General features: G+C 41.2%; 1 protein-coding gene across 1 annotated transcript in view; it reads right to left on the bottom strand.

Moving 5' to 3' along the window:
- shank1 (SH3 and multiple ankyrin repeat domains 1) overlaps nt 1-21,008 on the bottom strand; it is a 103,441-nt gene that overhangs the window by 52,494 nt on the left and 29,939 nt on the right. The window contains exons 2-4 of the mRNA XM_085272031.1: nt 20,444-20,998; nt 699-902; nt 59-130 (exon numbers count right to left, since the gene is read on the bottom strand). Coding sequence (XP_085128157.1) covers nt 59-130; nt 699-902; nt 20,444-20,947 — 780 coding nt within the window. The 5' untranslated portion in view covers nt 20,948-20,998. The remainder of the gene's footprint in view (nt 1-58; nt 131-698; nt 903-20,443; nt 20,999-21,008) is intronic.

Genomic DNA, 21,008 nt, shown 5'->3' with positions numbered 1-21,008 from the left:
AACATGGAGATGCAAACTGTAACACATATCACATATTAGCGATCTGGAAGTTTCATACCTTAGTGTGCAGTTTGGCCAGCTGCTTCTCATCTAGATTTGTTTGTTTGTACACCCTGGTTTTATAACGAAACTAAACCAGTGACAGAAAAAGAGAAAGGAAACCAAGAGTTAATCCTAACACAGAGGGCCTTTGTCCTCAATTCTCTTAGCTTTTGGCCTAGATCCACAAAATAGAGCCTGGAGAAGATTTATCTGGTTTTCTATACAGGCTTTCTTCTCTGTTGCACCAAAGACAAGAAATGGGGAAGAAACAGCCTGACGTCACAGCAGTTTAAATACTCTCTAGCTTAAAAAGTTGGAAAACTAATAATAATAATAATAATAATTACAATTATACTTTTACTTTAGTTATAATTATAATCTACTTAACAGTGTCATGCACCCGCAGCTTTGCTGGGTGACAATCAATATAAGATTTCATAAATAGTCAGCAGCTTGGCATGAACTTTAGATTAATTAGCCTAGGTAATTAAACTTTTCTGACTTTTCCTGAACATATCATTAGATTTATTTTAAAATCCTGTTAATAGGAAACAATCAGAATCTGTTTTATTGCACAAAAGTGACATCTTGTGGGCAAAAAGCTAGTATTACACTCTGTGTTTCATGAAACTGTCAATAAGAGGATCGGTTATTACCTCCAAATATGGTACACCTTTCTCAAAGGACTGTGGGTACTCTTTTAGCAGCCTCTCTTCCTCCAGGAACTTGGCATCGTGGCCGTCCGTGGCAGGCTGGAACAGACCATAGTTCAGGACATCTCGCAGAGACTCGGTCAGGGAGCACAGCACCTGCTGCTTGGCCTTCCACACAGTGGCATCTGGATTAAACCGCAAACATTTCTGCAAGAGATACCAAAGTAAATATTGAAGCTAGCTCAGGTGAAATATTCTGAGAACAGTTGTGGTTTGAAAAAGAGATTTACAGGATGAGTATATACAGTGGATACAGATTCAACACGGCAACAATCAAATGCATGTAATACACAAGTTAACAAACCTGATTTTAAAACACATATAAATCTAAAAAGTAGAAAGGAAATGGAAACATATTCACTGATCTGACAAAAGTGTGTAAACTGTGATAAATCAGTCTGAGGGCTTTAATCTGATCATATGAGGTGAAGTGGCCTTTGAATCTGTGCCTTTAAAACGAACAGTAACTAATGGAAAAATTAGATGAACTAAAATCAGGGGAACTTTTCTACATCAGGAACAGCCCAACTTCTGCCTGAGTGTTTCACCTGCTAGTACTCGTTACTTTTCAAAAACACAACTGATTTGGATTAAATCTTTAAACAGCTGAAATATATTTGTTTTTTGTAACAAAGAACAACAAATAAATGTCAGCTAGCTACAGTACCACAGCTGTTTTTGACCTCCTGTATTAGGATATAATGTAACTCTTATTAGAACTAATAAGCTGTCGCTCAGCGATAAAGAAATCAGACTTGCGTCCAAGAATTACTGATTTGAACTACAGTGCTGACAAGCACTCTTCCCTCTGGGTGTAACTGTATCCCATGTCTGAATATACAAATATGTAACCAAGTGAAAACTAATATTGAAAACACAAACTTCGATTCTATACAGGAGTTAAGAGCAGGTTAAGCTTCTCGTGCTCATTTTTCATTAGTGTGATGGCCCTCCTGCCCTGCCTGGGCCTGCTGTGTGTTTTTCCCCTCCTTCGCTCTGCGTGTTGCTTTGCCCCATCTTCCTGTTAGTGAGTTAATCAGCACAACTAAAGGACATGACCAGTCTCCCTGGAGCATTTAGGAGCTGGATGCCTTAGTATTTTCTCCCTCTCCGTCCACTCAGCACTGTGTTTCTTGCTTGTTTGGCTTCAGCCTTGTTATTTTGGGTTATATATCTATGTAGCAATTTCAGACCATCATTTAAACACTGATCCAACTGCTGACATGGGTGGGGTTAGGTTAATTGGTAATTCAAAGTTGGCTGTAAGTGTGAATGTGAGTATGAAGGGTTGTCTGCCTCTCTGTGTTAGCCCTGGAACAGCCTGGCGACCTGTCCAGGTGACCCTGAGCTGGATGAGCAGAAGAAAATGGATGGATGGATATGAAATAACTTATTAAGTCTGAGGAATACTTTGTAGACCTGAATGATAAAAATGTGGTGAGACATGTATTAGGGGAAGGGTTTTCAACCTATTTGTATAAATCGTCGAGTGTCCTAAGAGCACAGCAGCGTCAGTAACTGTGAAATGGAACAATTGTGGACAAACAAGACTCCCCACAGATTCGATGCCAAACTGAGTGAGTGGGCAGGGCCTGAAGATCGCAACAAGTCTTCAGAAGATCACCACAGAGATTGAGATGTCAGCTGAGAAGAACAATCACCTCAGCAGCAGTTACGACAGCCTGCTTGCAGTTTAACAAACTTTGAGAAGGACTTTGAGAATATGAAGATAAAGATTTTCTGGACTGAACAGAACTCCCAGTACTGTGTCTGCTGAAAACTAGGTGCAGCTCATCATCTGGCTAAGATCATCTGTACGTTGAAGTGTGGCAGTGAGAGCAGGCAGCAGAAAACTGAAGCATGAATTCGCACAGACGATGGCAGTTCACAGATGGTTCCCATCTAATCTGACAAAGATTGACAGGATCTTTTAGGAGGAATGGGAGGAACTGCCCAAATCCAGGTGTGCACAGCCTTTATAGACTTATCCGAGCAGTGTCTTGGATAACCCAGCTGTTCTAAGAAGAAATAATGACTGCCAAAGAGACTACAAACTTCTGAATGTTCTCTAAATGAAGGATTTAAGTTCTCATTATCTTTTGTTTTATTTTTAAAATATATCTATTAAAAAACATACAAACAAAAAGGAGCTTCTACCCACCTCCATATTCTTTTTTTTTTTTTTATACGATGATATATGGGAATATAACAGTAAATACTAAATATTAAACATTATTGTGCAGTACGTGAGATCGACAGCACACAGTGTGCTTTGAGGTAGGAGCCAAAAAGGGTGTAGTTTGTGTGTGTGAGCACCTCCATATTCCTATTACAGGGATTACTTGTGCATATGCTGACCTCTCTGTTGAAAAGTTGACCATGTTTAATGTGAGCGTTCTCCAGTCTTACATTAAATATATATGAAGGAAAATAAGGTGAAAGAGAAGTTTACAGGAGTTTGAAAAAAGTGAAAGGTCTAAATGTATTATAATAAACTGCATATATCTGAGTAGACTAGAAATCTGGTTCTTTTTTCTAATCTGTCTGGGTAAAAAGATAGATAAACATACTTCTCTCCTGCTGCATAAACTATTTGCTGGCTTAAAGTGGGCCTTTGGTAAGCTAATAACAAACATGAACTAGCTGTGCAGTCATAACTTTTTCTTTTTGTAATTAAAAATTTTAAAAAGTAAATAAACTCCCAGTGCTGCACGCATTATGCGGTATTATGCAGATGGTTCAATTGTGTGTGGTTTTATAGAATAATGAGATTTTTGGTGACTATTGGTCCATGCGTGGTTAAGGTAATAAATCTGTGCTGTATTCATTTTCCTGTTATTTCTGGCTGTTTGATAAACACAATTATCGTTTATCAGTAAAAACTCTTCAAGAATCCTTTAGTGAATCAGAAATGATTGTTTGGATGCCTGAGAGGGGTCATGAGATCAAGCTCTGTGACAGTGTATGTTCTCTTTGGCTGCAGAACACTGAGGCCGGCGCCCCCCTGATCCAGAAGGGGGAGACAGCGGCGGAGTAAATCGGGTGATTCCCAGAGGTCTCATTCCGGGATATGAATGTCAGTTGGGTGCAGCTTTAAGTGTCTCCGATGGGGTTGTGAATGGCCAAATGCATAACGGCCTAGAAGCTCAGTCAGCAAAGTGGAGCCTAACTCACTACACAGATGGCTGACAAAAGGTTTTTTGGCATTGCTCCCCTCCCGCCTCCCTCTTATCGCCCAGAGTGCAGTTGGGCTGCTTTCTGACCTTGAGGCAGCAGCAGCAGGACGGTCGGCCCACGCAGAGCACAGCCAGCTGCAAGGATCCCTGCGTACTGCTGCATTAGGCCCTCTGCATGGGCTCAAGTCTCCAGCCAGCACTGCGTGTAACACGTTACACTCATTCATTAATTGTCACTCATCTTAATCTCTTCACACACGCACACACTGACACACATTTCTGTGACTGTTCGTGTCCTACAGAGGGAAGGATATAAAAACCCCACACGGGGGGGGGGGGGGGGGGGGGGGGGGGGTGCAGAGGAGTAACACAACATTTTCTCCCTCTATTTTATTCAGTGTCTCCATTCGCACACAGCCAACCCGGTCACCACGGCAACCACGGCTCCATTAGTGGAGCAAGCTGCTTGTTGCCATAGAGACATCCTTGTGTTCCCTAGGAGATGTGGTACTGGGAAGGTGTGCGTGCATTTGTGTGTGAGGATGTGCATCAGTGTGCGTGTTTGTGTGTGTGTGTGTGTGTGTGTGTGTGTGTGTGTTACAGCAGCGTGGCAAAATAGAACAGAGTAAAAGGGAGGCGAACGCCTTCGATTTTGAGTTTGTGAGAGGGAGCAAGAGGATGAAGAGGTGTGTCTGTTTGAATTAGATTAGTTTTCTCTATCTCTCTCACACACACACACACACACACACACACACACACACACACACACACACACACACCCTACACACTGCACTTACAGTCCCATCAAAGGAAGCCAGCAAACACTTTAAAATGAATCACAATCACAGCATGAGGGAATGAAGGTTAAGGATTTGGTTATCAGAGAGGAAGAATATTCCCACAGTCAACCGTAACAATATTAGATCATAAAACACTGATTATCATCATAAAACGCATTTCTGTAATAACCCTGCTTTTGGCCTAAAATGGTTTTAGACGCTTGGAGACTTTACTGAGGCAGCCGTGTTGCTTATTGATCTGTACACCTCCAGGAAAATGATTGATCCTCTAGCTTCTAACTGAACCAGCCAATTAGGGGCATCGCCCATTTATTATTCTGATCAGGCCTTTAAAATGCTGCTTAGTTCAGTTTTCTCACTGATCCTCCAATCCTGCAGGCATTTTTGTATTGCTCGACATTAAAAAAAGCAACACTATGCTTTTGCGTCTGGGATTTGCAACACTGACAGCTGCCTAATCTGTCCACCAATTGCAGACTTGCAGTGTTTAGAGCACCCTCTGCTGGGTGTAGAAATCTGTATGTTCAAGGATAAATGTAAAGACTTAAATACCAAACACATATACTAGCTAATTCCTTCAGCCTATTCAGTGCTTTGCAGATGTCTGTTTGGCTCTGATTTTTTAAATACATTTGCATAAATCTACAAAACAACAACGACATGCTTTTACTTTATTAAATGGTGGGACAAAATGCCAGTGAGGGTCATATGAAATTAAAGGGGATCTGAGTCACTCGCTCTTCGCTATTTGTTACTTTGTTGTGAGTTCAGCTTGTGGTTGTTGTTGTTTTTTTTTTCATTTTGCATAAAATAGCACATCTATTTTACTCACTTTGCTAAACTTTAGAAGGGAACACCTAATCCCTGTGACACTTGTGGTTTATACTCAAATGATCCTCTGATCTTGAGGTCCTCTGTGGATCTCAGGATGTCTACATCATAGACATTAGATTTTTGCACTTTTCTTCTTGAAAATATGATAAACTTCCATAATTCACAAGCTACCCTTAGACACAAGGAGCCACCACAACAGGTACCTCCACATATTTGAATTGGCAGATTTTTATGGCATCCTTGCATATCTTTCAGTTCCATAATGTAGTGGTTTAAATGTTCACCTAATACGTACAAGATCCTACTTGAAAACATGCTATATCCTCTGATAATGATGCTCAAACTCAGTAATAGAAAAAAATGAACAGAAGCAAGATTTTGGCTTTAGATTGTGCGACTTGAAGTGGCTATAAAATAGCTTTATAATAGTTATTATTAACCTGTGTCTCTCTTCCACATTCTTTCTTTTGTTCTGTCTTCCTTGCCTCACCCCAAACAGTCACAGCAAATAGCCACTGTTTTCTGGTTGTGCTCGAGGTTTCTTCCTGTTAAAAGGGAGTTTTTCCTTCCCCCTGTCACCAGGTGCTTGCCCATAGGGGGTCATTTGACTGTTGGGATTTTCTGTCTCTTATTCTAGTGACTTTATAATATAAAGAGCCACGAGGAGACTGTTTCTCTGATTTGACACAATATAAATAAAACTTCAACCTCAAATTGTGTGATATTTGGTTCCACCGTTAGGGTGTGTAATGTTGCTATTATAAATGTAAAATTTAGCCTGCCTTCACTAAATATAATTAAACTTACACGTAAGTTCAGTAAAAATGATCTGCAATCACTCTTCTGCCTGCTTTCCTTGGTGTTTGGCTACTAGTCTGTTCTATCACCTCCTCTTTCCCTTGCTGTTAAACTCCATACTGACATCATTAAACTAGTCCAATCATATTCTTGCTTTTTGCTTCTTCTTCTTCTTCTTCTTCAGGCCAATCAGCCGTTATTCTGTGTGCATTAAATCTCAGGGCTCTTCCATCATTCTAGCTTTTAGATTCTCATTCGTGCAACCCACTTCTTCCCCATCTGCACCTCACCCAAGTTACTCAGCGCTCCATCCAAGCTGCCATCGTCATCTTCACCACAAGTAGCTTCTAGACTCCGGGGGTTCCTGTGTCCGAACTCCTATCATTGCTGGGATTCGGTTCTGTCATGATGGGTCATTGGGGTCTATTCAGCAGTCTGGATTCATTAATTTTTTTCTCTATAAATCATGTTCAATTCTTCCAAATGGTCTCCCCTGAACTGAAATTATTGTACATAAAGAAATCCAACTGTTAGTTTCTTTATGCTTCTATTTTAGCCCTGGAAATCTAATTTGTTTCTTTAAAGTGCTCTTTGCATGCAGCATGTTAGCTAATGTTAGCCCTACAAAAAAAGACCCAGTGCCAGCACAGGCAGTCAAAACAGTCCTTTTATTCTAAGGGACATTACACATAAAAGTTGTACATTTCGAGTCCAGCAAATAGTCAGAAAAATAGTCAGCTTTCACATTATCAAAAGTGAAAGCATTGCCCTTCTGGGGGGAAAAAGCAAGCTGGTTTATTAAAAATATTACATTAGGCTTTTAATATTAACATCAACTCAAAAAGCTGCACTTTTGGAATAAACTGGTCTCCAACCAGACAGTGGTATTTTTTTTTTCAAGCGAATGCAATCCCAAAATATTGTGAGTCATTGGTTTAATCTTTTGTAATAAATTATTTATTCTCTTATATTTTATTAATCTGAAATGTAACTGTAGGTCTGAAATAAATGTAGCAGAAGCACGGCACTGCCCTCTGAAATAGGATAACCCATCCCCACTGCCCTATTTATTTCAAAAGAAAATGTTAAAATGTTCACTACATTTAATCCATTTGTCAAATTCAAAGTGGTGGAGAGTCATCATCTCACCCAGGGGTCAACTTCAGCTGTAAACCAATGAGTCTTTGGTTATGGTGTTCCTGACCCTTTGGTCAAGAGAGCAGACTTGATCCTACATGTTTTTGAGGGTAAGAGAAACCAGAGCATCAGGAGAACATGCAAACACAACAGAGAAGAGCTCATCCCTGGTAGGCATAAAAATGCAGGTAAGTACGTGAGATATAGGAGATATATGAGAGAGGCATGGTGCTCCTATGGTCCCAGAAAGCCAAACTAGGATTCATGCTGTGCAACTTTGCTGAAATAAAATATAAATTGTGGGGGCAAAAAAGCTAATTACCTAAAAAAAACATATTTAGGTAATTGTGTAGATGCTGATAAACCAGTATTAATGCTAGGTTTGGGTTTTTGTTTTGTTTTTTACAGCTATTTATTACCCTGATATTTTTTGCAGTGTAGAAAGACATCATCTGGTCTGCTGGGTGAATCTCTGGGGCAATGCATGATTCTTTTTCAGGGTTTCTGGTGCAGCCAGACAGTTTGATAGATAGATAGTTTAAGATGTTCTGTTCCATAAGTAGGTCGTGTTTCGAATTAAACTTAATGTAACAAAACAGGCATCACAAGTGTGCAGTGGTTAGCACCGTTGCCTCCCAGCAGGAGAGACTTGGATTTGGATCCACTGTCCTTGGATACTATGACATCCAACCACAATCCAAAGACATGTTTGAAATTCATGACTGGCTGTAGGAGTGAATGGTTATCTGCCTCTATGTGTTAGCCCTCTGCTCTCCAGGGTGTAACTTGGTACCCGTGATGGTCTCCAACCCCCCCCCCCCCCCCCCCCCCCCCCCCACAACCCTGAATTGGATAAGCAGAAAAAAACTGATGGATGAAAAATGTATGTCAGACAATAAGCAATAGCATATACAATCTCCCTTTATGCTACACATAGACTGTTTAAGTGCATGAAACCAAAGCCTGCTTGAAGCATTTACATGCTTTTCATCTCTGAATACAGGTTTATCTAGATTAACATGATAGCAAGCATAGTCAGATTTCTGCAGTTTTTCATGGTAGTGAGTTTTGACTCATCAAAATCTGAGATTTACTTTTCTGAACTCTGCATTTGCTTCTCTGCTGGATATGGCTTCTCCATCTGTTCATCAGTAATATAAAAAAAAATTGAAAGTCAGACTCTGTTGTCTCTTTCATTTGGTGCGAGCAACATAACAGCGAATGAGGTGTTCATACTCCACAGGATGCTGATTTTCATACTCCAGCTCCAAGAACGCTCCAACATACACGCACTCAGTCTCACAGCTTTTCCAGCACTTAAATCTTCCATATGATTCTTAGTTTTACATTAAAATCTTTATGCACCTTTAAGCCCTTCTGTTCCTCTTGTGGCTTTATCATTATGCAGACCGAAAATTCTGTCTTGCCTCCTAAAGCTGTGATCACACTTTCCCACTCACACACGCCCACTCACTCTGTCCATGCTGCTCTTTATCTTCCCCTGCCTATCTTATTCTCCTTCCTCCTCCCCCCCCCCCCCCCTCGCTCTCTCCATCTTCCTATAACAGCTCTGTCACTTATCTATGCAGAAATAAGACACTGTGCTCGCTCTCCCACTCCACTTTCTGTCTCTAGCTCTCTTTATCGCTGCCCCCTCTGGCCTTTTTCTGCAGGCCAATTGCAGGGGGACTAGAAGCCTTTAATGAGATCTATGGGGAAATAACCCCCCACCACACACAGACACACACACACATATGCGAGTGCGTGCGTGTGTGCCTGGCATGTCGTCATTTAACTACTCTCTCCCTGTAATGCACTCCAACCAGACGTTTTCTTTACAGAAGATGAGAACAATGAATTCATTTTAAAGCATTCCTGTCATCCCTTATCTTCCCCGTCCTTTCTTCCTCCATTGTCTTCATCAACTTTCCATCTCTCTCACATGTATACTGCCCTGCCTCCTCTCCTCCTGTCATACTTCCCTCTCTATTATCTCAGTACTTCTGTTCACCTCTGGGGCTCATCTTTCATTAACATGCAAACCCTAAAGTGCTGTAGCACGTCGGACTCTATGCCTTGTAGTCTGACTAGTTCACATATCTTAACAAGGCACTGGAAGATAATAGTGCGGAAGTTCGTTTGCGAGGCCAAATCCTGCACGAGGGCTGCAGCTTTCACTTCAGGGTTTGAAAGAATTCAGCTCAAGTCAAACAGCGTAGAAAAACTCATCGGTTTCATGCTGTTTAATGCACTCAGCGGGCAAATGCCAACTTGACTTGGCGTGCACGAGTCTGACAATCTAATAAACCTGCAGATACGACTGCCTTCACCTCCCGCTGTGACAGCATGGTATGAACAACTCGTGATACACAGATCTAAGTGTCTCTGTGCACACGAGTGAGTTAATGTACCAGCAGCTTTTATGTGTGCTACCAGTTGATGATAAGGTAGGATCAGATGTTTATGCCATTACCTCATAAGACTTTGTTGTTACACTTTCTCTTACTTTCTCTTACCGTACACTACTAAATCTCCATTTGCACTATTTGCCTATTTGCACTACTCTGCCTGGTTTACACTCAATGTCACTTACCCATTATATTGTATATTATATAGCTTTCTTGTTATATGTAAAATTGTATTTATTTAAATTTTTACTTTTTAATTATTTTACTTGCATTTTTTAATCACTTTTATATTTAAATATATTTAAATGTTCATTTGCTATTTATCTAGGGATTGAAGAGTAACGCAATTTCTATTCTCCGTATGTCCTGTACATGTGGCAGAATCGACAAATAAAGTTGACTTTGACTTTGACTTTGACTTTGAGATGTTTATGCTACTTCATACACTTGATTATGATGTGCACTTTTATTTCAAAAACATAGTGTGTAATCAGATACTTACTCTTTATTGCAATATGAGAAAATCTGGAGTCATTTCTGTTATCAGGACATGTCCTTTAACTGCTCATGTGATTGTTCTAAAAGCCAATATGTCCCCTTTACTGAATTATCTTCACTGCCTTCCTGTTAAATCCAGAATTGCATTTAAAACCCTTCTCCTCACATACAGTCTTAAGTGAATAGGCCCCATTATATCTTAAAGATCTAATAGTTCCATATTGTCCTAACAGAGCTCTTCATTCTCAGGCTGCAGGCTTACATGTGGTTCCTACAGTTTAAAAATAGAATAGGAGGCAGAGCCTTCAGCTTTCGGACCCCTGTCCTGTAGATCCAGCTCCCAGTTTAGGTTCAGGAGACAGAAAACCACTTCAAATTTTCATTTTTCAGTGACGCTTAGATTCATCTGACCCCGAAGCATCCCTTAATGCTGGTTCAGGAAGCTGGACTCCATGCACTCGAGCACTTCTCCTCAACTCCCCCCTTTACACCCCCTACACGCCACTGCTACATGCAATATTTGTCTACTTTCTCTTGCACTTTGTGTTTTTGTGTGTTTGTTGTTTGTGATGTCATTCTGATTATTTTTCCTCTTTTATTTATTTGCCCTCATCCCTTAAACCAGGCCCATCCCTGAGCCTGGCTCTGTTAAAAGCTCCGTCGCCTTATTAGAGCTGATATTTCTAAGAGTCTTTCTTTAATATTGTGGATTCCTCATCTGACCATTTAAAGCGCCATCAGACGACTGTTGTCAGAAACTGGAGATATTAAAATGAAACAGAATAAAAGTGAACGTATTTATTTGACCAGCAAAAAGACTTCAGCTCAGCTACATTCCAAAATGTGGCGTCTACCTCAATGCACTACAGAGTCTCAATAAAGTTTAATGAATCAAGGTCTGAAAGCACACAAATCGTGCTATAGTGTAATGTTATAAAGCTTAAGCATTTTAAATAATTGGGTTAAAAACCTCAATCCTTACAATAATGCGTCCATATTTTTGCTCTTTGGTTGTTACACTTACAGCACGGATGTGAAACATTGACAAGCCTAAATAAAGCGTCTGACCCTTGTATGTTTTTTCACTTTACATTGGCTTAAGAACCACAAAGCAAGTTATTAGTTTACACTTTTTAGCAACCAAAATAATAGATGCAAAGTTTCCAGCTGGCCAACAAAATCCAGATGATTATAAACAGATCTGTAGTAAATACACAATATATAAAAGAGTACTTCCAAAAGGAATTCACCATTAGAGTGTCACTGTGATCTCTGAGCTGGTAATTTGTAGGTCAGAACCTACCTTTGAAAAAAAAAGTGGACTAGATTACAAATAAGAGCATTTCAAAGACGGCATTTTAACCTGACTCAGGTCACAACTTTGACTCCTTCAAATACCGAAGACATCTGAAAACACTTTAAGCAGCTGGATTTGACATAGCAGACATAGCTTCGACCTTTAGAGAATAAAATGTGAAATGACTGTGACAGTGAAAAATATTATTTTACATAACACCCTGAACTGTCTCTTCCTTCTTCTTAACCTATAACCACTACCTGCTAAAGCCAATATTTTTGTCTACATAGATCAATGCTTCAAATCCCCTCTTGATAAATATAATAAGCTGCTACATCTCCTGCTCTCTTTGTAAGTATCAGTGCACCAGCGGTGCAGTCTCGATTGATAGTGACTTGTGAGAGATCTCCCCAGCAGGATTGTGCAGCTCTATTAAGGGAGTTTTAACGCCTCAAAGGTAAATGCCACTGTGTGGGGAGAAAGGATATATCCTCTGATTTTCACAGATGCCACATGTGATGTAGCAAAGTAGCAAAGGCAACAGAAGTAAATGCAGGAAGAAGGTGCTGTGTTCTGGACAATTACACAACACTGAGAATTTTTTGTTCATGTCACAGCTAATTGCTCACCCGTACAGACCTTTGCACATCTATAGTACCGTCCACCATTTAAAATACAAAGCATACGTGGCTAAATGTTTTGTTTTTTAGCTCAAACTTGTAACGTACAACTGGAAGTTGGTTCGGATTGGGGTCTGATCACTTTCACATCATAAACGAACCGCTCTGGAGTTAATTTGGAACCGTACCGAGACCACCTAGTCCAAAGGGTCTTGGTGCGATTACTGTGTTCACAGGTGCCAAGGAGGAAAACGAACACAAGTTCAATTTAAATGGACTAAACACAGCAGGTGTGAAACATCCTAAGACCGTGTGATGGATAGGAATCGTTTTGGTGATACTCGTGGATACAAATTGCCCCATTTTGTGTAATGACAGAGCTCAACTTTAAGCCTGATGTATTTCAGTGGAAAATGTGTTTCATATCTGCAGCATGCATATTCGCAAGAGTCTTCAGTGGAATCCCTGGCAACCAAGAAAACAGAGCTTTTAGATAAGTAGCAACAATTTTCTCCAGCCAAACAATGATCTTTGTCTGACCCTAACCGAGCTTCTAATGACAGTTAATAATGCGATTAAAGTCTAAAAATCCGTCCCCGCTGGTCCAATCACTCTTAACGCTGCTGACCCCATCCAGCCTCCAATGCACATGAACACAAATCAGTAGACAGGAGATCGGTCAGATGAAAAATCATGTTCAAGGTGATGGAAAAAATGGAAAATTCATATTCAGAGACACAAATTAATAGCTTAAAAGTTGTAACTACTTAAAAAAGCTGCCACAAGACTGTTACTGTGACTGCTGTAACAGTATTCTGTGACTGCAGCTACAACCCACAGCTACCAAAGAGACTCTCTGTGGAAAATGGATGTAGAAGATGGATCGAAAAAGTGAAGCCTATGCAGAAGTGTGATAAACCTAGCAAACAGGGGGGATTGTAAAAGAAGTCATATTGCATAGACATTTATGGTAATACAGTGTTCAGGTTCCTTGATCTGTCGCCTCAGTAAATAGAATAGAATAGAAGAATCCTTTAATTGTCCCACAAGGGGGAAATTTGGTTGTATCAGCAGCAACAACAAATATGCAAACAGAACAGGACACAGAACAAAAACACAATTTTTACATATTTACATCATGGACAATGGTTACCAAAGCAGAGTACTGTACAGTTATTAAAATTTGAGTACAGATAAGTGGCAAACCCAGGTTGTAAAAGGTTGTAAAATACTGAGTTTGTCCACTAACCAGCTGAAAGGAATATAAAATGATGTCCTGGTCAACTCAGCTCAGAGAACACCAAAGCAAATCCAATAAGAGCCATGCATCTAGATAACGTGCCGGTTTCTATTTATGTCCCACAATGTGGATTACAGTGTGCTTATAAGAGTGCTAAAAATGCACAGCATCTCAGCACTCGTAAAGAAAGCAAAGCTTAAAACACTCAGAACAACCGCCAGTCCAAACTTTTACTGCATACTTCATGTCATCAATAGCTTGTATTTGTGGATACACTGAGAAATTTCCTTATGATCCAGAATAGATTTTAAGATCATGCTGATTTTTTCCTGTCTACTGTACAAATATAATCTGCTGTGCAACAGCTCCAATGAAATCATAATATAAATTGCCATGTCAGAGTCAATTGGTGTAGGTCAATTTGTATTTAAACTGCATCTAATGCATCATTTCCTAGATGCACACCACTGATTAGTGCACATTAAATATTAGAGCTGGTTTTCTGCAAAAAAAAGAAAAAAAAGGCAAAATAATTACCAGTGTCTGTGTGTATTTATCTGTGTCCTGTGCATTACTGCATGTAGATGCTCTTCCATCACTCCATATCCTCCTCCCTCAATTAATAACCTTTCCATTTGCATACTACGGTCAGTCCCTTGATTCATTATAATACAATTAAAATGCAATTAGGGCTTATTTAGGAGGAATTAGCCGAAGTGTAGAACAGAGCTAAAGCAGTGGGTGAAGGTGGGAGGGGGAAGGAATGATACTTCACATCAGTGACAGGACAGAGGAGGTGGAGGAGGATAAAGGGCCCGGTGGCGCCAGTGTCCGGCAGCCTCGCCTCTGTCAGTGCGCCCCAGGGCAGCTGTGGCTACAATGTAGCTTGCCATCGCCAGTGTGTGAATGTGTGTGTGAATGGGTGAATGACTGAATGTAGTGTGAAGCGCTTTGGGGTCCTTAGGGACTAGAAAAGCGCTATACAAATGCAGGCCATTTTCCATTAAAGAGCAAGAGATTGACCAAGAGGGATAACTGTGGACTTCAGATGTTTTCATTCTGAAAGTACAGTCTGAGATTGAGAAAGGGAGTTAAACAATGACCCAAGGAGGCTGAGACAGGACAGGAAGAGTGCAAGAGTATGACACAGTAAATGTCAGAGAGATGCCGCTGGGTTCTAACGCTCATGACCTTGAGGAGTAAGACAATATGCACTCAGTCAGTACACCTCGGCAGGAAGTCGATGAGGTTATGTTTCAGCTCTTTCTTATGTTAATGTTTATCTGCAAGTGTGAGTTTATCTTTAGAATCAGCTCAGAAATAGAGCACAAAAAATGGAAGAGATCAAAGGGGCTTTAAATAACTGAAGAAGACATTAAAAGAGTGCACACTTAGACAAATATTTCAAAACAAGTTAATGAATGCGATTACAAGCCTTTTAGAATTGTTTTTAGGTCTGTGTAATTTAAGAAAGCTAATTACACAGATTGCAAAAGCAATTCAGCATCTAATTGCTTTAAAGACATATAATTATTTATTATTTATTTTGTGTAATCCTTTGCACCACCCGCACAAAAAGAAAAGATCTGAAGTGTCAGGGTCCCTGTGCCTACCCGGTCGGCTCAGTATGGCTACATATGTTTTTACATTCTTTTTTGTTCCTGCTCTCTCCCTTCCCCCTTTCCCTTCTCCCTCTGCCTGGGCGGAGCTCACCTGTGGGCTCCTGCCCTTGGCCCACGCACCGGGTCGCAATCACGCACCTGCGGCTCATCATGAGTGTTCCAGCTCCTTTATAAGATGGCAGCTCTGTGTTTCTCGTCGCTGGACCGTTGCCGACCCTCGTCAGTGTAACCCCAGCTCAATTACTTCTAGAGTGTTTTCACAGCGATTTGCCTTACAATCCCTTCGTGTCTCTGTGTACAGATTCCCTGGACCAACCCCTGTGTTACCCGAGTGATTGGAGTGTGAAGAGGAGCGTGAGGAGTGGACGGAGTGTGTGTGTGTGTGACTATCGGCGTCTTTCCCGTTCGTGTGTGGACCCCCGGAGCCCGGCTTTCCCCTCACTTTTGTAAATAATCACCTGACGTATCATAATAAAGACTCTTGTGCTTTCAAGACCTAGAGCCTGCGCGTGAGTCCGTTCAGTCCCGCTGTGACATGAAGAGGCATAAAAATCTTTCCTATTAAAAGACTGAACTCAAACAGGCTTCATTTTTGTTGTTTTTCTCAAAAAAATATTTGAAAGTTCTTCTGTGGAGGAGTTCTCCGATAGTACCCGCCTATCTCAGTGTTTTTAAGTGTTTTTGATCCATGTCAAATATTATTTGATTATATTTGATTCCTGATTTGCTCATTTCCTACTTGCCCACCTAGTTTCACAAAAGACAGAAAAAACTGTCACTGATTGCATTCCTCTACCTCAGCTCTCTCCTTGGTAAAGACATTTTTTTTAAAAAAAACTGAGAAATGTTACACATTAAAAGCAAATCTTTATGCTCATTTCCAGCTTCTTATTCTTGTACTTGGACTTCAAATTGCTCCGTATTTAGCTTAAATGAGCTTTGGTGGAACCCGTCACGTCATCCTCTGTTTGAAACAGCCTGTTTTAGCTTCCTTCTGATTGGCTACCTCTCACAAACAGAGTGTCAGAACAGCAGGTGGGGGGTTTAAGTGCTGGAGCCGAATGTAACTCGACTTCTTTGGGGGATTATGAAGACGTTGGGATTGTGAAGCTTCTTCAGTGCTAGACAATGATGGGGAATCTTGGGTATTTAACCTCTTGGAGTACCTGAGAGTTGAAGACCCACCCTGAAGCCTTTTGGATGAGTCATGAAATTTCTTCATGAATCTAAGGAAAAGTCAAGTTGATTTCTAATGGAGGAGAACCTACAGAGACGTATAACAGGTGGCGCTTCTGTGCTCACGCCCGGAGCTGTTGGATTGTCTCGGCTATATTATAAATTTCCACTCTCAATGACATCATGCAGAGCCAAGAGTAGAAAAACTGAGTGTTTAGATCAGACCGAAGCCAGGGTTTTCAGCTCATATGAATTCCCTGCACATGCTGCGATCTGATTGATATTCTGGGCAGGTTTAATATGGGCATCCACTAATGGAGCAGCATATGTGATGGAACATAAAGAAAAGCAGAAGAGCTCCACTTAAAGTGTAGCTGATTAATGCGATGCTAATGCTAATACTTTTTAGTATTGCAATCACAGTTTTTAAGGTGGCTGCAGTAACAAGTTATTTCAGATTGAAGTGAATCTTAAATGTTCAGATGTAAAGATACAGAAAAATCAACATAAAAAATGGCATAATGTTAGCTAAAGGTCAACATGAACCTGCAACCACCTCCTTTCTGTAGAGCTATTTTCATTTCACCTTTATTTACTTCTGTCTGCTTCACTTTATCAATCTCAATCCCTCTCTAACTCCTACATCTACCTATCTCACAGCTTCATTCCACTTTGATCTACTCCCATTTCCCCCCATTTACCTTTGCCTCTATCTTCTTCGTACTTTCATCTACTCTGTCTCCATCTTTTTACCCCTCTCTCTTTTTGCATCAGTGCCATTTTCTGTCTTTATGGAACTGTCTAGTAAATTTCTGAGGTTTTGCCCCCAAGCATAAATGAGCATCTTCCCCCAAAACCCTTTTCATTTATTCATATTTTTACAGTAAAACTTTGATTCTGTTGTTAGAATAAACAGGGAGAAGTGAATTATTTACGGTCTAATTTAAAAAATACCAAATCACGCAGACACAAACACATGCATGCACACAGATACACACAGCAAAAACACAGCTGAAAACACCCATGCACAGATCAATAATAAATCACACAGCAGCAAGAGGGAGGAAGAAGGCATGAGCGAAGCATTTATAGCGCTCTGGGATGGTAAATACAAAATATGGACAGCCATCCACACGTTTGGAGTCATATTCTTGCTGTTGGTGTATAAAGCAACCAATAAATACATGACAGAGGCCAAGATCACATAACCGAATAAAGAAACGGGGACAGATAGTAAATGGTAATGGTAAATGGCCTGTATTTGTATAGCGCTTTTCTAGTCGCTAAGGACCCCAAAGCGCTTTACACAACCAGTCATCCACACACAGGTGATGGAAAGCTACATTGTAGCCACAGCCACCCTGGGGCGCACTGACAGAGGCCAGGCTGCCGGACACTGGCGCCACCGGGCCCTCTGACCACCACCAGTAGGCAACGGGTGAAGCGTCTTGCCCAAGGACACAACGATCGAGACTGTCCAAGCCGGGGCTCGAACCAGCAACCTTCCTATTATAAGGCGAACTCCCAACTCTTGAACCACGATCGCACCGTTAGCGTCTTTAATCTGGACATGAGCAAAGATGCATCCACAATGATTTCCTCAATTATCAGTGAGTTTAATTTTAACAGATCGCTCATCACTGAGATTCAAGTGGGGGGAAAAGGCTGAAAAATGCCTGGCACCGATTTCTGCCTGATTTTTGTGAGTGGTTAAAGTAAAGTACTGTACACGGAGGCAGCTCCATCTCCAACCCGTAAAGCCAATTTAGACACACTTGTGTTGCACTGATGTGATGTAAGACCGCATCCGGGGAAATGCAGAGCGATGGCAGATTGGTCTATCGTGATTCTGACAGCCCTCTTAAAATCAGTCACACCTAAAAGGGCTTTTCACACCATGCTTTATTGCACCATTTAAAATCTCTTTGGTAACATTAAGCTAGGGCCCCCCCGTAACTTCTCTCTCCACTTTAGCTTCACTCAGTTTGGCTGAATCCTTTCCTGCTTTGCAAAATCTAATTCTTGTCCACATACTCTCATCCTAATTGCTTTTGTGTGCATTTTGGCTCTGCCTCTCGCTCTCTTCGTCTTTTCTCGGGAGTTGGGTCACCTTGAAAGTCCCTCTCTTTCTCTCTCTCTCAGAGAGCCACTTTGCTGAAAGTGTTTGCGCTTCTCTTGGTTGTTCACTGTGGATGCAGTGAGACAGCAAGAAAGAAAGAGAGAATTATACTCTCCCACACTGCACATTGTCCATTTAGACTGAACTGGCCGCATGTACTGTCATACATTCGTGGACGGATTAAGAAACGACTGGCCCCAGGGCAACAATGCTGAACACGGCTCCCTCCTACCTAACACCAAGGAGTCAGTACAGAGGCATAGATGTTCCACAGTAAACCTGAGGCGACGTGTATTTCTTTGAAGGTGTCACGAAGGCTTCCTTGTTTTCACACCTTGAAAATTTTTATTTCTTCACAGATCTTTCGCTCAACTGTACTATCTATGTCTCTGGTCACTGAAAGCAGCTGCGTTTTTTACAGCTCTTTTATAAAAGCAGGCACCAAATTGGTGATTTTTTTTTTTCTTCAGTTGTCTGCTTATGTTTTCTAAATCATGCCACACTGATTCTCATTTAAAGAATGTAAAATCTTGCAGGTTTTCAGTGCAGCTTTCGTGGATCAGTTGTGTTCAAGTTCTTCATTAAAGCATGGAGTTGTGGTGTGTTAAGGAGTGTAAGAGTGTAGTGATTAGTTAGTAGGCTGTCACGTCCAAAAACTGGGAAGATTTAGGCAAAACTGTGCTGTTTACGTTGGAAATCTAACCTGAACTGAAGACTCCAGGTTGGACTCGCTGTAGTTGTTGTGCTGGAATATCAGCACAAGCAGTCGTGGCAAGATGCAAAGTGATCATGGAGTTTTTTGTCAAGGTTTTCTCTAAAAATTCTCATCTTCTCAAGCTGTTGCAGCATGTATTATCTAAGGCCATACTGTATAATTTAAGAATCTCTGAGTTCCTGTAGTAATATGTCAATAAAATTGCCCACTTGTGTCATTGTGTCTTCAACCCAGCAGCATAAATAAATGATATCAAACTGTACCGGCAGTTATAATGGCACTTTTCATGCTGCCGCTCGTGAGGGAAACAATAAGTGTAAACTAGCTGTCACCCTCCAAATGCAGACTTTGTAGGTCTGTAAAACTAAATAAGTGCATCATGATGTCAAAGATGTCAAAAGACACTTTATGCATAAAGTTACCAAATAGGAGGCATCTGACCAAACAGCAATTGGACAGAGTAAGTATGATTATATGCAACTGGAAACATCATAAACTGGTACCAGAAGCTTCTGCAGCAGGTGAATAAACTCCCCAGAACACTGACAATCCTCATCAGTACAATTCAATTCAATTTTAATTATATAGCGCAAAATCACAACAACAGTCACATCAAAGCGTTTAATATTGTAAGGTAAAGATCCACCATTAATTCAGAGAAAACCCCAACTATCAGATGACCCAGTATGACCAAGCACTTGGCGACAGTGGGAAGGAAAAACCTCCTTTTAACAGGAAGAAACCTCTGGCAGTACCAGGCTCAGGTCAGGGCAGCCATCTCCATCACAGGAGAGGGCGACAGGACAAAAAAACACATCTAACAACTTTTTGATTTGGATCTTTGGATTCAGTTCAGCTTTAGTTGTTTCCTTAGATGGAATTGTTTTTATTGTTTAAAACTATTCCGCTTTAGTATTTTTAATGTGTGTGTTAGGAGCATTTAAGCTGTTCAGAACATATAGAGTGCTAACATGTAAGTATTACGTACACATCCCAAAGCCTCCCCATGATGGTTATGATCAAACTGAAAAAGACTAAAACTAAAGATGTTTTCTCCATACACACAATATTAAGACAGTTATTATTTTTCATTTTCTGATATTATATTTAAAAAAGAAACCTTGTGTTGCATGATTCATAACTGAATGAATCTTGATTCTTGGGTGTTGAAACTGTTGGAACAGCAGGTGGACTTCAGGCTGTTTATAAACTTGTCAGTGATTGTTGCTGTGTGCAGACAGCACTCACCGTTTGCTTTATGTCTGGGATGCCAATGCGAAACACCATCATGGCAATGTGGGCGTCCTCAGATGGCAACGAGCTGGCGCTGTGTTCCTTCAGCCTCCTCTGCTGCTGCTGCTGCTGCTGTATCTGATTGGCCTGCTGTTGGTGTGTGGGTCCGGGGTTAGACGAATAGGGGTTTCCAGGATTCCCCGGTCGGACCTGCCTGTCCCCTGTGGGACGTCCGGCCATTTTACCTGACTGCCTGTGTCCCTCGCCTCTGCCGCCCCGTGAGAGGCCTCCACGCCTGACCTCCTCCACCATCTCCTCCTCGTCGTCTTCCTCCTCCCCCTCTAGCTCGCCATTCTCCTCCTCTTCCCCTTCATCATCGCGTTCATCTTCCTCCATTTCCTCTTCCTCCTCTTCCTCCTCCTCTTCCTCGTCCTCTGCCCCAGGATAGAGATGTCGACTGTTTCCCAGCATCCTTTGTTGCTCCTCGTCGCTGGACAGGGGGCTAAATGGCATCGTCATGGCGACAGAGAGGGCGGCAAAAGTGGCAACACCATCATTCCCAGAGATACACTGCAAGGTG

Source organism: Mchenga conophoros, linkage group LG4, assembly GCF_057382185.1.
Source record: "Mchenga conophoros isolate Kocher_MC1m ecotype Shallow Benthic linkage group LG4, M_conophoros_male_GT1.1, whole genome shotgun sequence".
NCBI lineage: Eukaryota > Metazoa > Chordata > Actinopteri > Cichliformes > Cichlidae > Mchenga > Mchenga conophoros.
Note: the sequence above shows the minus strand (reverse complement) of the source record. Positions and strands in the feature narration are given on the sequence as shown.